At 36.7% G+C, this 22,429-nt stretch overlaps 1 protein-coding gene and 2 long non-coding RNA genes across 3 annotated transcripts in view; 2 read left to right on the plus strand and 1 right to left on the minus strand.

Moving 5' to 3' along the window:
• The window catches only part of GABRA4 (gamma-aminobutyric acid type A receptor subunit alpha4), an 81,479-nt gene that overhangs the window by 15,979 nt on the left and 43,071 nt on the right, over positions 1 to 22,429 (plus strand). Inside the window, exons 3-8 of the mRNA XM_025921362.2 lie at positions 1,576 to 1,643; positions 2,649 to 2,869; positions 3,044 to 3,126; positions 5,909 to 6,052; positions 6,799 to 6,951; positions 13,256 to 13,515. Of these exons, the coding sequence (XP_025777147.1) occupies positions 1,576 to 1,643; positions 2,649 to 2,869; positions 3,044 to 3,126; positions 5,909 to 6,052; positions 6,799 to 6,951; positions 13,256 to 13,515 (929 nt within the window). The remainder of the gene's footprint in view (positions 1 to 1,575; positions 1,644 to 2,648; positions 2,870 to 3,043; positions 3,127 to 5,908; positions 6,053 to 6,798; positions 6,952 to 13,255; positions 13,516 to 22,429) is intronic.
• On the plus strand, positions 13,524 to 17,136 carry LOC147582015 (uncharacterized). Its single transcript, XR_015250487.1, has 2 exons — positions 13,524 to 13,787; positions 13,995 to 17,136. It is a non-coding gene; the product is annotated as an uncharacterized LOC147582015 (long non-coding RNA).
• LOC147582016 (uncharacterized) overlaps positions 18,470 to 22,429 on the minus strand; it is a 36,539-nt gene continuing 32,579 nt past the window's right edge. The window contains exon 5 of the long non-coding RNA XR_015250485.1: positions 18,470 to 18,786. This is a non-coding gene — a long non-coding RNA (uncharacterized LOC147582016). The remainder of the gene's footprint in view (positions 18,787 to 22,429) is intronic.

Raw genomic sequence — 22,429 nt, forward strand, 5'->3', positions numbered from 1 at the left:
GGGGAGGAGGGGCAGAGAGAGAGGGAGAATCTCAAGGAGGCTCGCACTGTTATCATAGAGCTGGATGTGGGGCCCAAACTCACGAAACTGTGAGATCATGACCTGAGCCAAAATCAAGAGTCAGAAGCTCAACCAACTGAGCCATTCAGATACCCCTATTTGTCTTAAGATAGTTATTCAAGAAAGAATTTCTAATTCTCCTTCAAACCATTTTTTTTTTTTCCTGTGGCTCAGTCTTCATCCTATACAGGGAGAAATATTCTGATTCATTTTTATGAGGATAACTTTAGACCTAGGGCATTAAGCTATACTAACTGTTATTTGTCTTTTTATTTTTCTTTTCTTTTCTTTTTTTTTTTTTTTTTTTTGGCATAAATCCAATTGTCCAACCAGTATCCAAAGGAAATAGTGCATCTTGCATTCTTTCCAGTATAGAGTATCTAGCTTCTGGCCATACAATGGTATAAACCATCATTTAAGGAAATGATGTTCAAGAGGGCAACAATTTTTTATTTTTATTAGGAATAAAAAGGTATATATATCATAATGACTATCATTATTGAGAGCATTATGTTCTAGAGACTGGGGCAAGTCATTTACATTTATTATTTTACTTAATACTCATTAAAACCTTAACCTATTAGGATTCATGACTTGACTAAGATCGTATATTTAAAAAGAGCCAAATTTAAATGCCACAATTCCTGATGTTAAGCACCATGCTAAACCCAGATTGTAGCAATTTTCCTTTGTCTAAAATCTGTGTCAGCCCCATTATCATGATGCTCCCGCCTTTCCCTTCTGCCAAACACACCCATGTATTTGTTTCTGAACCAATGCTATTTACACCTAGGAAAGAATCTCAGTAGTGGCGTTTATCAGAAGCCAAGAGAAACTACTACTTAATAAGTACTCTTATGAGAGAGTCACTGTGTTCAGGGTCTTATGTGAGCAATTTCACTTGATCCCTATCGGTAGTCTTGCTTGATATGTGCGATTGCTGCTTTTGAGAGGTTCAGTAGCCTGCCCTTGATCAAACAGCTAGTAGGTGGCAAGAGGTGAATAGGTCTGGCTTGTAGGAGAGTTTGTCTTTAATCTCAGTTACCGGTGGATGGTGTGCCTACTGTTAAAGGTGCCATGAATCATTTTTGTGCTCTTATTTAAGTAGAATCCTCAGCTTTCCAAAGACGACCATTATGGTTTTTCTCCTCCTCACTCTTGTGGCTAAGTTCCCTCTTTTTAACAGCTCGCTTCTTTACTAAGGGCCAATCAGATGACGGACTATAAAAAATTACAAAGGCTAAGAGTTTTTGTTCCCTGCACTGCCTTTCACAGTAGTGCCTGGTAGGTGATGTATTTCTTTAAGAAACAATGTTACCCTAAGTAATTTTTATTTTTTTTGCCTGTAAATAAACACTGCTTTCTGGTTCTGTTATTCTTTTATCTACATTTTTTTTTTGTAGAGGTGCATTATTAAGATGCCAGTAAAAACATGATATATCTGTATTTGCTCTATTCTCCTTGCCTGTAATATTGGTATTTTTTTTTCACTCCTATTTACTTCATACCTACTAGGTCCTGTTACAGAAGTAAAAACTGACATATATGTCACCAGCTTTGGACCTGTTTCTGATGTGGAAATGGTAGGTATTTAGGAAACTTCATGTACTTTTTGTCTTTTGAAGAAAACATGCAGAAGAGAGGGCAAATGATATTTATCTTGTTAATCGCACACAGCTAGAAAGTCAAAGAGCCTCCTAATTAGACTTAAAGGTTTATAAGGATAAGACATTGAATTTACATTTCAGCTCTAATATTTGAGTATTTTTTGGTTTGGAGTTATTCTCAACAAAGAAAAAAAAAACCTTACTATTACTTGTGTCAGTGGTAAAACCTTTTATGTAGTGATTTTTTTTCCTTAGAAAATTATTGAAGTGGAGAAAATTGAAGAGTGTAATTAGTTTTTGTATAAAACTATATTGTAGTCCTAACTGCATTTAGTACTCCATGTTGGCCCAACTGCTCACAACTTGCCCCCACCCCGTCCCCCCATGCCTTCTCTTCCTGCCTCTTTCTCATGCTTAAAGAGGTTAGAACACCAAACACTGGTCAGGATGAATTCATCTATTCAGTTGTGCCCTCTAATTTTAAATATATGTAGTTTAAAGGTTAAAGGACCTACTTTACCTTTTTTCCTTGGCCTTAGGCTTCTAGGCTAATTTTAATAAATTTTGTGAATATAAAATTGCTTTTTACATATTTTACTTGTCTTAGAGATGCCTACAATTTTATGATTAATAATACAATGATATTTGTTACACTTTTACTAATTTTGCTACCTGGACTAAAGCACAACTGTAATTACTTTGTGCTGGTAGTTTTATTAAATTATAGTAATTAGTCTTGAATGATTCATGTGTATGTAATTTATTTACCTGATGAAGTAGAAGATTAAGGTATCAAGATGGACACAACATGCTTTAATTGCTGAGAATCATTTAGCTCCATTGATGTAAGAACATTTCTGTTCCTATTAATTTAGTTTTTATTTGGGTAGTTTTTTTTTATGAGTGGGATAGAGGCTAGAATTTAATGCATATTTATGTGTAGTCATCTGTGATTTGAATGTCACAAACTAATTTCCCTAGGAATACACAATGGATGTGTTCTTCAGACAGACGTGGATTGACAAAAGACTAAAATATGATGGCCCCATTGAAATTTTGAGATTGAACAATATGATGGTAACAAAAGTATGGACACCTGATACTTTCTTCAGGAATGGAAAGAAATCTGTTTCACATAATATGACAGCTCCAAACAAGCTTTTTAGAATTATGAGAAATGGCACTATTTTATACACAATGAGGTAGTCGATTTTTTCTTTTTCCATCTTTCCTTTTTATGCTTTCTTCCATTTTTTCTTCCTTCTCTCTCTCCCTTCTTCTCTCCTTCCTTCCTTCTTTTCATCCTTCTCGTTTTAGGTGTCTAAAAAATCATTTTTAAAGTGAGAGTTAATTTTAATCGCATTTTTCCATCATAGACTCACCATAAGTGCGGAGTGTCCCATGAGATTGGTGGATTTCCCCATGGATGGTCATGCATGCCCTTTGAAATTTGGAAGTTGTAAGTTACAATAAAAGTATTGTTAGAATTTATTAATATCTAACGCAAGCTGATATTTATATGTGTGCACAATTTCCCATAATCCATAAATCATTGTTCATGACAATAACTGTCCAATATTTGACTTTTAGGAGACTCTATTTTACCTAATATATTTAAATAAAGAAGTAAAAACAGCCCCTTTTCCAAAAACCAAAAATCAGTTTGGACAGATAGCCCGGGTAAACTGACTCATAAATAATAGGTTGGTGGTCAGTGGTGAAATTAAGGACTTCTGAACTCCATGTGTTGGTGGTGTAACAAAGAAAGTACAAAGGATTTTTAGGGGGGGCGGAGAGGGAGTAATTTAACATCGTCTGTTACAAGCAGAATTCTTTATGGCAGATTTGAAAAAAGGTCAGAGAGGTTTCAGGTCTTCTTGAAATGACCAGGTTAAAATAATATAAGCGGCACTGTTAGAACCAAAGTGGCTGAAGCATGATGAAAGCATCATAAGAGATATGGTCTGATATGTAGACAGATCCAGATCATGTAGCATCTTATAGACCACATTAAGGATTAGATTCTATTGTAAATGCTACAGAAAGACTTTGGAAGATTTTACTAGGGGATTTGGCATTCTTTAACATTTTACAATTTCATTTCAGCTTTTCTATGGAGAATGGATTGTAGGGAGACTAGAGTAGAAGCAGAGAAGAGTGGGAGGCTATTGCTTTAGTACCATCAAAGATGGCAGTGGCTTAGACAAGGATGGTACTAGAGGCGAAGCTATGAAGTAGATGATTTGCAAATATTTTGTGGAGGTGAAGGTAAGAAGGTGAAATGAATGGGTAGTAAAGAATATGGAATCCCTTCCCCCAAGCTCCCTTTACCTGAGATGGTGGAAAAATGAGATTGCTTCTTCTAACGTGTGCCTCAAATATTTGATTCACTCAGAATCTACCAAAAACAGGTGCTGGCTTTTATTATTGCTTTGGATTCTTAGTGCACTGATTGTGAAACTGTTGCCTGCTCTTACCATTGTGCGTAACTTAATGAGAACTGGCATTCACCATTCTTTGACAACCCCTAGTAATCACAGTGTTTGGTGAGCTAGGTTAAAGCTAGAGAGTCATTTACTCGCTGACCAGTGACTTAAAGAGAGAAAATTAAAAAGATACATAGACAGAAAGGGCGATCTCACTGGGGCATAATTAAAATCCATTTGTACTGTAATAATTTAAATTCCCCTACAGATCGTTCTTATCTATGGGAAGTTCTTTCCCACCCATCCACCTCTGCTGCCCATCGAGACGCACTCTTCAGAGCAACTTGAACATAGTTGGCACCAGTCAGGGTTTGTACTAGATAAAGAAATCACTCCTTGGAAGTTGGTTTGTTAGGTTGGGAATTAGAAAGAGACATTTTTTTATCGCTTTCACCCATTTTGCCCACGCCCCCACTTCCTGCCTCAAGTATCGAATCATTAAGAGAAAGGTTATTCTACCACGTTAGGATAGCCAAGAGAAGAATACCCGATTTAAAATATCATGGGCAGGAACATAGCATTCAGGGTCTTTTAAATGTATGATGAAGCATGAATATACTTTAGGAGAGAAATGTTGACACATGACTCTATACTGCTAAATGACAACACAAGCCTCCTAGTTTGTTTTGAGAAGCTGTTTGTAAAAATAATCTCCCTAGGTATCAACTCTTGTAGAATTAAGCTTTCACTGAGGACCTACTGTGCTGTAGTCACTTTAGGAAGGTTTGTGGAGGGAACCGATTCATCTTGGTTCTTTTGAACTTATTTGTGCGTGAGCCAAGCTATCTGTTGTGGGTAGACTGGTCAGCAAGCAGCTGGTTTCCATTTGAGTTGAACACCAAATAATAGGAAATGGGCTTAAATTGCCTCTGGGAGGGATTTGTTGAAGATGGAAAGGAAAATGTCCTGATTGTAAGAGTTTAAAGGTAGTGGAACTGGTTGTGTAATTATATTCCCTGGAGAGCTCCACAAAGAGCAGAGCCAGTTGTCACTGCCAAATTGTTCCCAGAAGGCACGGGGACTGCCCAGAGGCAGTGTGGAATAGGTGACCCCCGGAGAGCTCTCCCAACAGTAGGGTTTGTTTTTGTTTTTGTTGTATTATTATAGGCGGCATCTGGTACATTTCTAATTGGCAGAGTTGCCGTAGGATGGAAGGAGTCAGTGTTGGTCAAGCCCTGGAAGTGAGTGAGAATGGAAAGAAGTACTTTTTGGGGGGAGGGGTATTATTTCCGCTTTTCAACTGCTTCTCCTATTAGTATGGAAACGCATCCAAGTGCCCCTCCTCCAATTTTAATCTCTTCTCCAATTCTCTCTTTTTTTTTTTTTTTTTCAACGTTTATTTATTTTTGGGACAGAGAGAGACAGAGCATGAACGGGGGAGGGGCAGAGAGAGAGGGAGACACAGAATCGGAAACAGGCTCCAGGCTCTGAGCCATCAGCCCAGAGCCTGATGCGGGGCTCGAACTCACGGACTGAGAGATCATGACCTGGCTGAAGTCGGACGCTTAACCGACTGCGCCACCCAGGCGCCCCTCTCCTCCAATTCTCAACATAAAAACAAGAAACATGCTGAGTTGCAAGACTGTTTATTTAATCTCTACAGTTTTCTAAGTCTTAAACGTGTTTTAATAAATCATGATTATTGTTTACTTTTATTCCATCTTTCTTGAACATGTGTAATATTCTTAAATGTTGACCATCAGTGCTGATGGGAAAGGACCACTGACTTTAATCACATTCTGGGCTCTCATTCAGATGCATATCCGAAGAGTGAGATGATTTATACATGGACAAAAGGTCCTGAGAAATCAGTGGAAGTTCCAAAGGAGTCTTCCAGCTTAGTCCAATATGACTTGATTGGGCAAACTGTGTCAAGTGAAACTATCAAGTCCATTACGGGTGAGATGTTTAATAATTAAAATCAATATGCTACTTGGCATTCATTCTCGAGCCTGCAAGTGGGACTGAAAACAGATTCTGGGATTTGAGTCTTCTGAATCCTGGGCTTCAGAGTCTGAGAATAAGTCTACCGCTTCCTAAGTAACTTTCTTAATTGTTGCTTTCAGATGTAATATTAAAAAGTACTTATCAACAGCCATTAGAAATCTTAGTTTGTTTCCCTTATTAGCTTGTCTAAATGCCCATAAAATATACCTGAACTCAGGGATGTTAACTATGGTTCTATGTTATATGTTTCTCTTTGTATTTTTCTTTATATATATATAACATTTAGAAATATAGCTGTTTCTGAAAACTAAGGCAGTATTTTCAAATGTGTGTGTGTTTCCATTTTTTTTCCTACTGACTTTCCATAAAAGTTCGGTCTAAATTCTGCTCTTAGAAAATGCTGAAATTGAATGGTAATTGCTTTTGCAGTACTGGACCTTTAATACAGACAGCGCTGCAAGAATTTTTTAAAAGTTATAGCTTAATGTATTAAATGGCTTCATCACTGTATAGAACAATAATTGTGTTCAGGGTCATTTTCCCCATAGTTAGGAACTATATATTTCTCAGTTTGCTTGCTATGCACAACAGATAATTCTTTGTCTAAAATGCTCTTTTTAGGCTGAAATATGATTATGAAGTTATTGACTAATTGCCTGCATAACCAATAATACATTTTCCTCATGTTTTATTTGTAGGTGAATATATTGTTATGACAGTTTACTTCCACCTGAGACGGAAGATGGGTTACTTTATGATTCAGACATATATTCCGTGTATTATGACAGTGATTCTTTCTCAAGTTTCATTCTGGATAAACAAGGAATCAGTTCCAGCTAGGACTGTGTTTGGTAATTGAGATTCATTTTCTTGGGTATTTTTTGTTCACATTATATTTTGATCACGATTCATGGGAATAGCTCGTAGACATAATTTTTTTTCTAAGAAAATATTAAACGGTAATATATCAAGCTGTATTCAGAAAAGAATCACATAAGCTTTCCATTTTTCCCAGCCAAGACGAATAAGGCTTGAGGGGATATGGACAGTCTATCCCTTCCTTTGGGGCCCCATCAGATTTCTCTTATTAAGACCCGGCAGATGAAGACCAAGTGTGAAACTGGATATGATTTCACTTTTGGTGACATTCTTGGGCTCCTACCTTAATGTTGTGTAATTGAATTAAAATCATATCTAGGTGTTAAAATGAAATGCACTGGGAACTTACAATAAAACAAATAAAAGTCATGGCCGAATAAATATGAAAGCCTTAGAAAAATCTGCGTTTTAATGAAGAGGAACAAAATGCAAGTGGTTTAAATGCATTGAGTTGGATGGTATTATACACCTAGTTTATTAGCTTATTGTTATATTCTAGTTAAATCTTTTTTTCTGAACACACCATATTTTCTTCTTTTCATTTTTATAGTGGCTTTCTATATATCATATTCTAAGCTATATGAGGTCCAGAACCCATCAGTTTTAAATTTTATAGCTCTTCATAAGTCTTCTACATATCAGTCATGCTTTTAAATAATATAATTAGTTATAATGGTATTTATGTAACTTAACAAATTTCTCTATTCTTTTTCTATTGATTGTGAGTAGCACAAGCATTCAGTAGCAGGATAAGAAAGAAAATGTTCCCAGTTGCTCTGGACTGGAGGTATAGTCCTCACAAGAGATGTCAATCTCCCTTTGCCTTTTCTAGTTACTAGGATTAAAGCCACGGGAGAATATTCCTTATCATACAAGAGCTGAGGGGATGAATGCTGGTGAGAAGAAACTGGGGGAAGTAGGAGCTTCTCATCTCACCTCCCCATCCTTATAGAAAACTCATAAGGTGTCTTAGTGTCCTCAGTGCACGTGAATGTGAGGACATTTTCCATAGACACTGCACCCACCCTCCTTTAGTCTTAGGTTTACTCAAGAACCCTACTGGGGAAACCACTGCATAAGGTCAATCCTGGGGGCAGGGTATGACCCCAGGAGGGTAGTGAGCAGGTATCATGGCACTGCCTTCTTCATAGAGTTGCAAAGGTTCAGTTAAAGAATAAATCCATGTTGCAAGTGTTGAATAAATTTTACCTATTAAAAACGTATGTAAAAATGAAACAGAAAATAACAAATCTAAGCTTCGCACCATAACAGATTGGGGTTTGAAACTGGAATCTGGCACTTATTTTCTCCATCCATATACATATCCATGCTAATACATCTCTCTTTCATAGACTAGTGAGGATGTGGATTTATGTGCGGTCCTCATCACAGGGCGTATGGTGCACTTAGTACATATTAGTTACTCTCTCTCATACTTCTCTGACAGAGAGGATATTTACTTTGTTGTGACTTGATTTCCTTGATTTTTAGTTGCTTTTTCAAGAGGACATATATTGTTCTGTTGTGTAATTCCAGGCACTCTGCTACGTCCTTTATGCTCATTATCTCATTTAGTGCCCATACTAATCTTGGGTGTTTCCATGTCATGTTGAGTCAGCCTGACTGGGCAGGAAGTACCTGCTGAGGCTGAGCATCAGACCAAAGTTCTTTAACTTTCCCTGGCACCAATAATATCAATATTTCAGGAACTATTTCATTGATAATAAAAGTAAAATCACTTATTTTTATCATCTTTTCTCTGTGGTCTTAAAGAACACCTAGAACAGAAAATACTGACCCACCATTTGTGCATCTGATGAAGGTATAATAGTATCTTAATACAGATGCTGCAGCCAAGGTTCTAACCACTAGGTCTGCCACTGATTTGCTGACAAACCATCAGTGAGTTGCTTCTGCTCTTTTCCGCATGTGTTACAACAGGATACATGGTTGTACCTACTTCACAGGGTTGCTATGAGGATTAAATAAATTAATTTGGATAAAGCACTTGAAGGAATGCCTATCACACAATGCATTTTATTTCAATGTTGATTATTATAAGTCTACCCTGCCACCTACCTCATTTGAGACCACCACTTGATACTATAATTAAAGCTTCTCTGTAGTTTATGTTTATTGTGATTGCTTGATAAGCTTTGGGTGCTTTTTCGGTTCAACACAAACTGGTAGCCACTGTCTCACTTGTCCCCAAATAATGGAAATCGCCAGTGGTGCGGAGAAGGATAACATTGATTACAGCTGTAGCCACCCAACATTTCCTACAGATTTCTTGATAACGCAGACACTGTGAGGAAATTAAGTAGCATGTAGTAAGGATAAGATGTGCCATCTTGTGTAACCTTCACAATAGCTCAGCAAGGTAGGTGTTATTAATTTTTCATGGAGAAGCAAAAGAACCCAGAGAAATCAAGAAACTTGTATCAAGTCACCTACTTATAAGTGATGGACCCAGGACAGTTTCTGTCTAACGTTGAGAACTCTGCCATTTCTACTCTGTCATTCTGTCTTCACAGGAAGTATGATGTGGGCACTTGTGGAGTATTCCAGAGCTACTGAGTGAGATTGTATGGATGTGTGCTGAAGATAATTTGTGGGTAGCTTTTTCCATTTGAACTGTGACGTTTGCCTGTCTTGAGCTTATGTGCCGAGATGTTGGTTTTGATTGACCAGGGAAATTATGCACAATAATGAAGTCTTGAAATGTCTAAGATGTGTCAGGATGGTAGTTATTAAATTGTTCATTGAGGCCCTGAGATGGTATTTTCCTAAGGAAGTTAAGTTTAAAGTGTTTGGGGGATCACTGGCAATCTATTTCATATGAGATTCAAGTAAAAAATTCATTCTGGATTAATATTTTTTCCCCTAATTTTCATTTCCCTCTTCATTCAGGGAGAGAATTTTCTGGGTCAGAGATATCACTGGAAATCATGCAAAAACAGACTCCCCCTTCAAAAAAATTAGTGTAACTATGAGAAGCAGAGTGTTCTACATTCTCTCCAAAGGCCTTCTATCTGCAAAGTTGCATGCCTTTAAGTCTTCTAATTATTCCAGTATAGTAAAATGTTAAACCAGAGTAAATGCCAGCTGGCATGTCTAAATCATTACTAGTTCATTTTCTTGGAGTGGCCGGCCAAAAATTTACTCTTGTGCACAGTCTTAGCCCACTCTTCCACGTCCTCTCCCAGCTCCCGGGCCAGCCAATATGGTACATATTCAGCATTATAAAAGCAGGTACTGGCATCAATACTTGAATGTGTCAAAAAAAATCCTGTGGTTGTTGAAGTGTTTTGAGGGTAGATGCCAGCAAAGCCATTTAGAGCAGATGCAATGTCTTCCTAGATGCAGAGGAAGCATGGCTTCTTATCCAAAGGGTTGGCTTCTGTTTGCAATTCTTTTAGTATTTATTGAACCAAATGCTCTGTCTAAAAACAGCTGTAATAAGCACATTCCTGTCATGCTAGTGCTTTCTTTAAATTTGATCACCAGGCAGACAGAACTTTTTAATGTCTAAAGAAAAGGATGGCAACTTCAAACACTTAGCCAATTGTTTATGCAGGCTACCTTTCCTAGCTTTGCCAATAGTCAGGAAAGATGAACCATAGTATCATATACCCTTCAATGGTTATTCTACAAACTTAAAACTAAATTGACTCAAGTCAGTGAAAAAGGAATGGAAAGTGGCCACATATCCAGGATTTTTTGCACTTATGTCCCTAGCATAATTTAACATCTTCATGAAACTGGGGATTTACCCTCCTTAATGATCAGAAAGTAATTTTGGGGTTCATGGCTCAATAATTGCATTAATATCCTACTTACATTAACAAAGGAATTTCTTTCTATGATAGCAGGAGAAGACCATTACTTGAGGTCTGAGGGAGAAATTGTTCTAGTACAAGAAATAAATGTTCAAAGCAACATGGGAAATCCCAAATTGCTTATAGTTGGGTTTGAGTTTTCCTTTTTTGTTATCACATGCTCTGTGGAATTTTCTGAGTTCTGAGTAGTATTCTTATTTAGGCTGCACTGTTCATGTTTTATTCCCAAGTGTTTTCAGCATAGTTTTTCAGCATAGTAGTTTTCAGCATAGTTTTCAGCATAGTAGGGGAAGTAAGGAAGTTGTAGAACATTTTTGAATTCTGAATAGACCATTAAACTTAAATTTTTATGAATAAGAAGAAAAACTTTGATTTATTTTCAAACTATGTAGCTAAAAATTTTAAAATTAATTTACATTTCATAGGCAGCATGGGAAAGCTGCCATTTTTTCTGAGATTCAAAATGGAGGCCTAAAAGTTCTAAGGTCTCTTTCTGAAATGAAGTCCAATAAATTCCCAATACTCCATTTTCTAGCTATTTTCATATCTCCTTATTTCACCAAGCATACATTTTAAAATCTGTTTTAGACAAATAAAACTCTAAAAAAAAAAAATCACCATTATTTTTTTAAAAGGGAATACAACCAAATCCTCAAATTTCTTTCTCTGTTTATGGAATCTTTTTAAAAGATCTATAGTTTATATACTGCAAGTAGCTTTAACTTTTTTATGTTCTAAAATTGACAATTAAGAGGGGACTAGAGAAAAAAATGGGTTGGTGAGGAGGTGAAAAAATGAGTTTTTATTTCTTATGCATTCGTCATGTATCCAGCACTATATGAGGTATGGTCTGTCCTGAAGAAATGTTAGACATTTATGCCCTCAAGGAGGCTACACTAAATCAAGTTGTGGAAACAGGCTTACATACATGGAATCATTAGGGAACAAGGAAGAATATAATTAAATGCTGAGTTGAGGAGACAATATAATTTCTCCCTAAGCTCAAATATTATTATTCCTTTACTGCATGGGGCTCACTTTTTCTTCAGTTTGACATGTATTGTTTGGCTTTCAACTAAGGATTGACATGGATTGGAATATATAGTTTAGGTGTCTCCATCATCATCATCATTATCATCATCATCATCACTATCTTCCTCCTCCTCATCCCCCAACATCTGGGTGTGTCAATTCATGAGCTATCCTGAGCATTATATAGAATGAGTTTAAATGGGTATAGTAAATTCTCACAGAAATTTCCAAGCTTAACTAGATAACATAGATTAAATATACAGATAGACAAAGATGCAGAGAGTCAACTATTAGCATCTTTAAATAATGCATTTCTCTATAGTTCTCGTGGCAAGTGGAATTTTTATACTGAGAATGGGGACTAACCTTTTTTTTAGGTTGAGGAGAAGGCTTCCCTGGAAATGATATGCTTTGGAAGCCTGTTGATGAAAGAGAAGTACTTCTATTCCTGTTGCAAAGATTTTCCTGCCTACCACGAACTGATGCATGGTAGATGTCCAATATTTAAAACAAAATTATTCTAGAAATCAATTTTTTCAGAAATCTACATGTACTGCCTTTTATAAATTAAGCTCTTTCACAACTAGATTATTATTATTTTATTATTATCTTAATTCAATAGGTAATATTCACTTAAGGATTGTAAATATCTATAATTCATGCTTTTTCTGGTAATGATTCTCAATAGCAATGGGCCATACCTATCCCAGAAATTTTGATGGTCCAAATTACAATGCTATCAACTTCTCACTTCTGGTTGAGAATAAGCACTTCAATAAGTCACACATCCTGTTAGATGGATGTGTTGACTTTCTCAGGTATGTTGGCTCAGATACTAATACCAATCCAATATATGACAGGTGCCTTATATATTTGTAATCTTTATAGCAACCCCAAAAGGTAAGTATCAAATGAAGCCCAGTGAGTTTTCCTTATTTAATCCAGGTGGCACTGAGCCAATGATTAATATAGAGGCAGGATTTTAGTTATATCTGTGTCTTACTCAAAAACCTGTGCTGGAGCGCCTGGGTGGCTTAGTCGTTTAACCATCCGACTTTGGCTCAGGTCATGATCTCACCGTTCGTGAGTTCAAGCCCCACATCGGGCTCTGTGCTGACAGCTCAGAGCCTGGGGCCTGCTTCAGATTCTGTGTCTCCCTCTCTCTGCCCCTTCCCTGCCCACGCTCTGTCTCTCAAAAAATAAACAAAACATTTAAAAAATTAACAAAAAAAACCTGTGCTAATTTCACTGAACCACTAGGATTCAAATCTTCCACTAAAGATGGTTTGGTTTGAGATATTGAAAAATTTGTAACCCCTACCCCACCAAATCCCTAGGTTTGTTGGTTTGGTTTCATAGAAGTAATGGTAAAGTATTTTGTCTCTTTGCTCTTTTGCTTTTGAAGGGATAACCACAGTCCTCACCATGACCACACTGAGCATCAGTGCCCGGCATTCTTTGCCCAAAGTGTCCTATGCTACTGCCATGGATTGGTTTATAGCTGTCTGCTTTGCTTTCGTATTTTCCGCACTTATTGAGTTTGCTGCTGTCAATTATTTTACCAATATTCAAATGGAAAAAGCCAAAAGGAAGTCATCAAAAGCCCCCCAGGAGATTCCGGCTGCTCCAGTGCTGAGAGAAAAGCATCCTGAAACACCTCTACAGGTATTTGACTTAATCTCCTTCAGTTTAAGATTTCAACTTTTTGGGCAGATTTGCATTGCCAGGGGAAAAACTGAGAATTTGAAAATCCCAATAACAATTTGTGAGTTATTTAAAGTCTGGAAAAATATAAAAGGATAATTGTAAATTTCAACTTTAACACGGTGATTAGTGGCCTAAAAATTAAACAGATTTGGACGAGCTAGATTTACGTGGAGCTAGTTGTTTGTAACTTGCTGCCAGAATTAAAAGATTTTTGACAGGCAAAATCTTAGGTATACTCTTTTATTAATTTTTTTTCAACGTTTTTATTTATTTTTGGGACAGAGAGAGACAGAGCATGAACGGGGGAGGGGCAGAGAGAGGGAGACACAGAATCGGAAACCCTGACGCGGGGCTCGAACTCACGGACCGCGAGATCGTGACCTGGCTGAAGTCGGACGCTTAACCGACTGCGCCACCCAGGCGCCCCTAAATCTTAGGTATACTCTTAAGAGGAACCTATGGATATCTTTAAGTGGGTTGACAAAGCATTTTGGTAGAGTTCATTGAACAAAATAAAGCAGCGGTTCTTAACATGATCCCACATTAGCACTATCCCATGGGGCTGGATGGGGCCTGTGCCCTTGTATTAAACGAGAAAATAAAACCAATAAACAAAACACCCATAGTTGTAGTCGATGTACACCAAAGACTGAGAATTCTTATCCTAAGGGAACAGACCTAAAAGGATGTAAAAACCTAAGAGCTACTGTAATTTACATTGAGCACATTAGTGATTCTGCAATAAAAAATTCAACCACAAGTAATGGTTTAAAACTCTTTTGCCCAAATCACAGTATATATAATGATCGACTTTATTGTGTGTAGATAATAACTTATTCCCTGTATTTGTTAAATCATTCATTAATTCCTTCATTTTCTAACTCCAGCAAATACACATTCATTGCCAACCACGTGACAGACTCTGTTTTGGTCTGAGAATCAACAGTGTAGGTAACCCCCCTCCTAAACAAATATCCCGCTCTATGGAGCTTACATTTAAGTGTGTAGAATGAGGAGAGGGAGACAGATGGTTTAAAATCATCTGCATAAATAGGGGCACCTGGGTGGCTCAGTTGGTTAAGCATCAGACTTCTGCCTAGATCACAATCTCTCTCAGTTCTCTTGCGGTCCATGAGTTCAAGCCCTGCCTCTGGGCTCTGTGCTGACAGCTCAGAGCCTAGAGCCTGCTTCGGATTCTGCCTCCCTCTCTCCCTGCCCTTCCCCCGCTCACTCTTTGTCCTTCTCTGTCTCTCAAAAATGAATAAATGTTAAAACTTTAAAAAACATGCGCATGTTAGATGCCGACAGTGCTGTGATAGTGCAGAAGCACCTAACAGGAAGGAAGCGCTGCCGCATTGTGAGAGGGCTGGGGTGCCATTCAGAATACAAGTGGTCGGGGGAAGTCTTCTGCGGGAAGGTGCGTTGGGGGGGCGGGTGGTGGCATGCAGGTGGTCGGGGAAGTCCTCCGAGGACACAGCGGTAGAACAAATCAGGTTCCATGCTCGCTCTAGCAGGGATTAACTGATGAAGTGTCAACAACCTATAGCTCCTACGAGCTCCAGGCACTGGTTCTCTAAGAATAACATGTGAGCAGGTAGGAAAATTATTGCCCTTTCCATAAAGTCCATTTGAATTGACTTAATTTACATTTTCCTCTAGAGTAAACCGTTTCGAAAAATTTTCAAAATCATTAGAATGGATTTTGTACACTGTATTCAGTTAAAAAAAAACTGATTATCTGCCGTTTTAGCCCTTTCCCATTACCCACGGGTAGATTTATGCCCTCTCTGACTTTTATTGTGATTTTAGTTGTTTTGCTCTCTTGTAGGCCTTGGTAGAAAAATTCTATTTACTATTTCTTTCAAAAAAAAGTTAAGTCTTGGATATTTGTTTATGTATGTATGTATTCATTTATTTAACTGTTTCTGTGTTCTAATTGTTGATTCATGATTTATTTTATTTCCATCTTTTTGTAGGTTAATTGTGTTACTCTTTTCTAGTTTTTTGGTTAATTCTTAGTAATTTGTTTTCACTGTTTCTTCTTTAATAATAGTTTCCTTTATTGCCATGAGCTATATTGCATACACCCTTATCCATAGTTAATAACTTTTGATATCTATTACCATAATTATTTGCAAAATATTCTACAATTACACGATTGTTTTTCTCTATGATATTTGGAAGATAAAATTTCCAAAGTGGAATTGGTTTATTTATTTAGCTCCACTGTCCATTTCTAGTTGTATCATATTGTGTTCAGAAATGTTACCTGTATAAATGTAAATGTTATCATACTTCCATTGTGTTCTGTATTATGTTAAAAACTTATAAATGTTTGATGGCAATTTGAAAGAAGTTGATTTTTAGTTATTAAATCAATTTTACTTAAAACATTATTATTTCATTTGTCTAACAAATCACCTCTTGTCTTCTTGATTTTTCAAATACCAAGAAAGACACAAAAAATTCTCCCACTAATATGAGCCTGTGTCAAATTTTTTTTTTTTGCCTTTTAACTTTTTTTGTTTTATACACTTTGATACCCTGATATTCAACATGTAAAGATTCATATCTGCTCTATTTTCGTATCCTTATATATATTTAATTGTAAAATAACCTTTTTTTGGTCCCATATAATACCTTTTCCCTTGAATTCTATTTGGTCTGATTTTTATATTTTTTGAATTCTTTCTTAATATTAGCTTTTGTTATATATCTTTCTCACAAAATTTCTTAGTGTTTATTTTTTCATGTACTTTGGAAGCTATATATATCTTTATATCACTAGTGGTTAATTTTAAGTATTGAAACAAGATATTTCTACTAATGATTTTCTAATAATGTTGAAAGCGTAAATCATTCTGACTCTCCCATGTAGCTGCTAACTTCCCCCAACCCCAGGATGCTGAAGTCCAGAGATTCTGGATTTGGAGACATATTTTATATACATATTTTTTCTATTTGTGATGAGTTGGCATAGTTCTTTTCATTTTTGCAAAGTGAACTTGCCCTAGTGCTCTAATGGAATGTTATCAACACTTAAGTAATTTTGCAGAATTTCCAAAGGTGGGAAGAGAACCAATAATCTTCTATTTGTTCCCTTAAATATATCACTTGGTTGGAGTAGTTGCCATTGTCAGTAAATGCTTGGTTGAGCACATGCAATTGGCTAAGTCCACTCTGATTCAGTAACTCCTCTTGGCAGGCTGGGCCACAACCTGTGTGCAAATGACATACCCAGAGTCAAGAATTCATAGTATTTAAAGGTTGGGAAGGAAATCTGGTCAAAATATGCATCGTAGGCTTCCGGTCCTCTACAATATGTGATTGTTTGTGTATGATAACCCATATCTCCACAGCAGTTTACTTGACGAATATCTGTGTTCCAAAGACAGTGATTAATGGGTTAGCCCATCCTCCTAACTCCAGATTGCTGCCAGAGCATAGCTGACATTGCAATGTCAGTTATCATTGAATGGCTTTAGTATCAAGTTCAACTTTGAACGTTGAAAACACATTAAAATTGAGAGAAGGAGAGTGTGAGGAACAGAGAGAGAGAGAGAGAGAGAGAGAGAGAGAGAGAGGGAGAAGAAAATTTAGGAGGAGAAAGAATATCTTAAGAGTAACATTTTAAAATATGTTATTGGAAGGAAATATTCTAAAAATATATAAGGTTTGGAGTTTCAGTAGAAATTCTAATCAGACAGCTGAAATTTGCTTATTCAAATATGTATTCCAGCTTGTGTGACTGTTTACTTATTTGAATGAAGCTGCCTTTGTTTAAAATATGCTTAAACCCCTTATTTGGAATTGCCCTCAGAGACTACATGACATTTGGTAATTCTGTCTTTGGGTAAGGTCACTAGTGGTTTGATTCATTGTCACTATATGTGTCCTATGGCCAGTTAATGGCCTAGCAGAGGTGTATGGTGACCACTTCTATTCTTTGGGAATTGGAAAGCGTATGGTTTATGGAATATTCATGAAGCAAGGAGAAAAGGCCGATTGGCAGAATCCAAGGGCAGCTATGGGCAGCTTGAATATGTCTTTGGGCATCTCAAGAGGCAAAGCAGCTGTTATGCTTCTCTTACCTTAATTCTGCCTTTGATTCTGTCCTTCCAGTATCTGAGTTGATCTTCACTGTTGTGGTTGTACCCTTTCATATCCTCACTACTTCTTAGAGTATCTACTCTCTTACTGATGCAGGTGATTTGGATTAATAGGATGGTTTAGAGAATAACTATAAAAGGAGAAGATTTCTCAAAATCATATTTTAAAAACTCATTTGAAAATATATCCTGTAGTCATTGTTCAGTTAGAAAGTATGCATTTATGAGTATATGTGGTATCTTGTGAAAAAAATCCAATGATACAATGACTAAAATTACTTTGGCTTTTAAATTGTGTCAGGTACTATGTGATAGGCTTTACATGTGTTACTTAATTTCAAGATCATGATAACTATTTTAAAAATGAAGAAACTGAGGCTTGCAATTGTTAGGTGATGTAGTCAAGAAATGGTAAACCAAGGGGCGCCTGGGTGGCGCAGTCGGTTAAGCGTCCGACTTCAGCCAGGTCACGATCTCGTGGTCCGTGAGTTCGAGCCCCGCGTCAGGCTCTGGGCTGATGGCTCAGAGCCTGGAGCCTGTTTCCGATTCTGTGTCTCCCTCTCTCTCTGCCCCTCCCCCGTTCATGCTCTGTCTCTCTCTGTCCCAAAAATAAATAAACGTTGAAAAAAAAAATTTAAAAAAAAATGGTAAACCAATATTTAGACTAATTCAGCTGCATCTGAATGTAAAACTTGTTCTCTTTTATTAAAACTCTGTTTTGTACTATTTAATTTATGATATACTTATGAATAATAGTCATTAGAATGTATATATTATACACACGCATAAAATGATCAGCCCAATAATCTTTTGTTCATATTTCTATGAATAAATAACAATGACAAAATATTCTGAACGGTTTTTACATGTCAGTGACAAGAACTTTTACAGACATTGTATATATAACTTAATTTTAAAAACTTACAAGATGTGTCCTGTGGAATCCATGTTTTACCAATAAGGAAATTGATAGAGATCAAGTGATCTTCCCCAAATCATTTATCTGGTAGGTTGCAGGGCTGGGCCAACAAAACCCATACTTTTAAGCCTAAAGCTTTAACGATGGATTAGAAATGTTGAGTGACAGAAATGGAGGATGAGATGGTGGTGGCATCATTCACTAGAATAGAGAAGAGCAGTGAACCACATTTAATGCAGAAGCTAAATTAGTTCAAGTTTAGATAGTGGCAATTCTGTAGCAGGGCATTGTCTCCCTTCACACGATAATGATTTCTGTTTTCAGACTGCAGCATACCTTTCCATTCCCATCTACTCAATTTCTTTGTCTGTTTCCTTTTCACCATAACTATTCTTCATGGACTTTTCATAGATTCTTACAAGGATATTTTTAAAATATGTTTTTTAATTTATTTATTTTGAGAGAGCAAGAGTGAGGGAGGGAGGGGCAGAGAGAGAGAGAGGGAGAATCCCATGCAGGCTCTTTGCTGTCAGTGCAGCTCTGCTGGACTGATGGGGCTCGATCCCACGAGCCAGGAGATCTTGACCCGAGATGAGACCAATACCCAGATGTTTAACTGACTGAGCCACCCAAGCGCCCCTTTTACAGAGATATTTACAAAATTAAAGAGCTATTTGCTCTACTTAGAGTCTTTAATAAAAAGATGATATAAAAAATAAATAAAAAATTGAAGGTTCCTCTTGAATTCAGTAACTCAAGTGCACTCATGAGAATCTCCTTTTTTACTACCCACTGTTCAAAGTCAAACTCAAGCCATATTTCCCATGTATGTGTCTCATTCTGACTGAGCTCAGGAATCTCAAGGACATGGTCTCAAGGATCCACATTTACAAACTGGGGGTGATGAGAGAACCTACTGAAAAGGCTTATCATGAGAGTTTAATAACATCATACATGTAAAGTACATAGTGCAAGATTAATGCCCAGTAAATAATTGTGCGATTATTATTATCCTTTATTTCTTGAACCATCTTCAACATTTAAAATATATATCACAACATTTATCATTTATAATATCCTAAAGTATTTTGCATTACTAAATTGTTTCATATGTGATTGCTGTATTTACCTAGTTTAGATGACTAGCTCCTTAATAACATTGATTGTGGCTTTATTCTATTTTCTCACACAACACAGTGCATAGTGTTTAGAAATTACAGTTTATTGACGGATTATAAGGAGTCAACTATAGGAATCAGACAATGGGAAATGTGGTGCCTCTGAAATTATATATTTATCAACCATGTCCAAAAACATTTGTATTTTATGTAACATTCTTTCTCGTCAGAGTAAATGTGAACATCAAACAGATGTTAGTAGTGAGCTAGAGCCTGGTTACTGTGAGCAGCTATAACAACTGATATTCAGTCTTAGCATTCTGAGATGCACATGTCAACAGTGGAACTTACCTAGTGGGCAGCAATAGAGGACTGAGGAGGACACTTTGAAAAAAAAAATAAAACAAAACAAAAAGCTCAGTAAATCTACAAGTGCCACTGTGCATTAAGAGGAAAGCATTGGGGCGCCTGGGTGGCTCAGTCAGTTACACACCTGACTTCGGCTGAGGTCATGATCTCACGGTTTGTGGGTTTGAGCCCCGCGTCGGACTCTGCGCTGACAGCTCAGAGTCTGGAGCCTGCTTCGGATTATTATGTCTCCCTCTCTCTCTGCCCCTCCCCCACTTGCGCGCGCTCTCTCTCTCTCTCTCTCTCTCTCTCTCAAAACTAAATAGAACATTTAAAAATTAAAAAAAGAGGAAAGCATTATTTGTTGTCCTTTGGTCAATTTAGTCATACTACTTACACACATGTCAATGACTGTTAGCAACATCAGTGTTAAATACAATGATTTCCTAGTGATTGGTAATACACAAGCATCATTTCATTGCAACAGGGTGTACAAACTAGGTCAGTTTCAGATTTTTGTTTTAATCATTCTCAAAACTCCACTTAGAAATGCTGTTCTTTAAATAGTTTAAGCTAACATGCAAGCAACTTTCATTTTTCCATTTGTCCATATTTCTTTCATTTCTTAACTTAGTTTAAAGTTCCCTTGGCAGTTTGCAAAAGGACATGAAGCACTGCTGTCAGTTCACTTGACATTTACGTATGTTTGTGACACTAGTTTAATGACATTCTTTAAATCATATATAAATTGTACCTCCCCAAGCCCATACCTTGTTTGGTACAGGATGTTCTGTAGTTAGTAATTCTTTTTAGGCAATGAGTCATTGCTTAATCGCACAATTACTAAACTGTATGATTTATGTCAAGAATAACAGAATTTTGTCTCATTCCCAGCCGTATTTTTTATCTTTTTGTATTATTACATGTCTTGTGCAGCTTCATGAGAAATGGTCTTGTTGCTAATCCTTGAAAACAAATCTAGTCATTTAACAAGAGTTTACCAAACAACTGCTATGCACAGTCACCATGCAGGGCACACAGGATTCAAAGGCAAAACCTAGGAGTGTTGTCTAGTGAAGGGCAGAGGCTGTTAGTCTTGTGAGTTAGTAGCATAGTTAGTATATAGAAGTGTCGTCTGAGTCCTGGTTTTAGATTAATACAAGCAAACTTTTAGTAGTGGGAACTCACTCTCAAATCTTTGCTGCTACCTTAGATCTATCTGCTGAAATACCAATCTCTATATTCAATTACATTTTGGGAACCTATTATATTTATGAACATATTTATGAAATACCTATTAAGTGTCAGTATGCTAGGAATACTGTACTCACTCCCTTCATAGATATGAGAATAGTACTGAAGGTCAACATTCAATGATTAATTTCGAATAATTAAATAACGATTAATGTACAAAATGCTGTGAAAGAGAAGCAGAGAGGGTAATAAGTTATCTCAGAGAGAATTAAGCTGAGACTTCACATTATTTTTTTGAAATGCAAAACGTGGCAAGTTAAGGGACATCATTCAAAATGACAAATGGAGGAGAAGCAATCAGTTTTAGTAGCTCATTGAAACCATAATGTGCATATTTTGGTGACTATTGATAATAATCACATGGGTAGAAAAATGCCAACATTAGCAGCATGATTAAAAATTTAGTCTGTTTATTTCTACAGAATGGGAAATGCCATAATTTTAATGCTATTAGGAAGGCTAGATATATTAGCTGTATTAGTGTTCAAGGAAAGAGTAAGGTGTCTTATAAACATAGTATAATACAGTGTAGGGTGTGTGTGTGTGTGTGTGTGTGTGTGTGTGTGTGTGTGTCTATGTGTGTGGTATAGATATAGATTAATAGTAAATCCATTTTTTTATTTTCATGTATTCTATGTTTACAAATATGGCAAAGGAAGAAGCTGTGAAGTGTATTTATATATTACATGGAATTTGGGGAGGTAGCATGTCATTACTATGATGATCATCATTTTTTTATTGTCTACAATGTACTATATAGATATGTACATATATGTATATATTTATGTATATCCCATATATGTGTGTGTATATGTGTATAATACATAGGGCTAGTTACTTTACATACGCTATCTCTAATTTCTACAGTGAGCCCCAGGATGAATTGTCATGTTGTTATACACATAATTTTATGGTTGAGGAAAATAAGCCTTGGTGAAGTGTTTTTGGACACTTTCAGATGCATGGTGCTGCCTCTCAGTAGAGAAAACAAAGAGGCATAAAGGGATTTTGTCTCTACTCTCAGGTCTCCAATGGAGCTTTAATAACACAACGCAGTATTTGGGTTTGCACTTCTCTGTTAGATGAACGAGTTAGGCAAGGTAATATCTAAATTTCCTTCTAAT

This window comes from Puma concolor, chromosome B1 (assembly GCF_028749965.1).
Source record: "Puma concolor isolate L17-30 chromosome B1, mPumCon1.1.hap2, whole genome shotgun sequence".
NCBI classification, from domain to species: domain Eukaryota; kingdom Metazoa; phylum Chordata; class Mammalia; order Carnivora; family Felidae; genus Puma; species Puma concolor.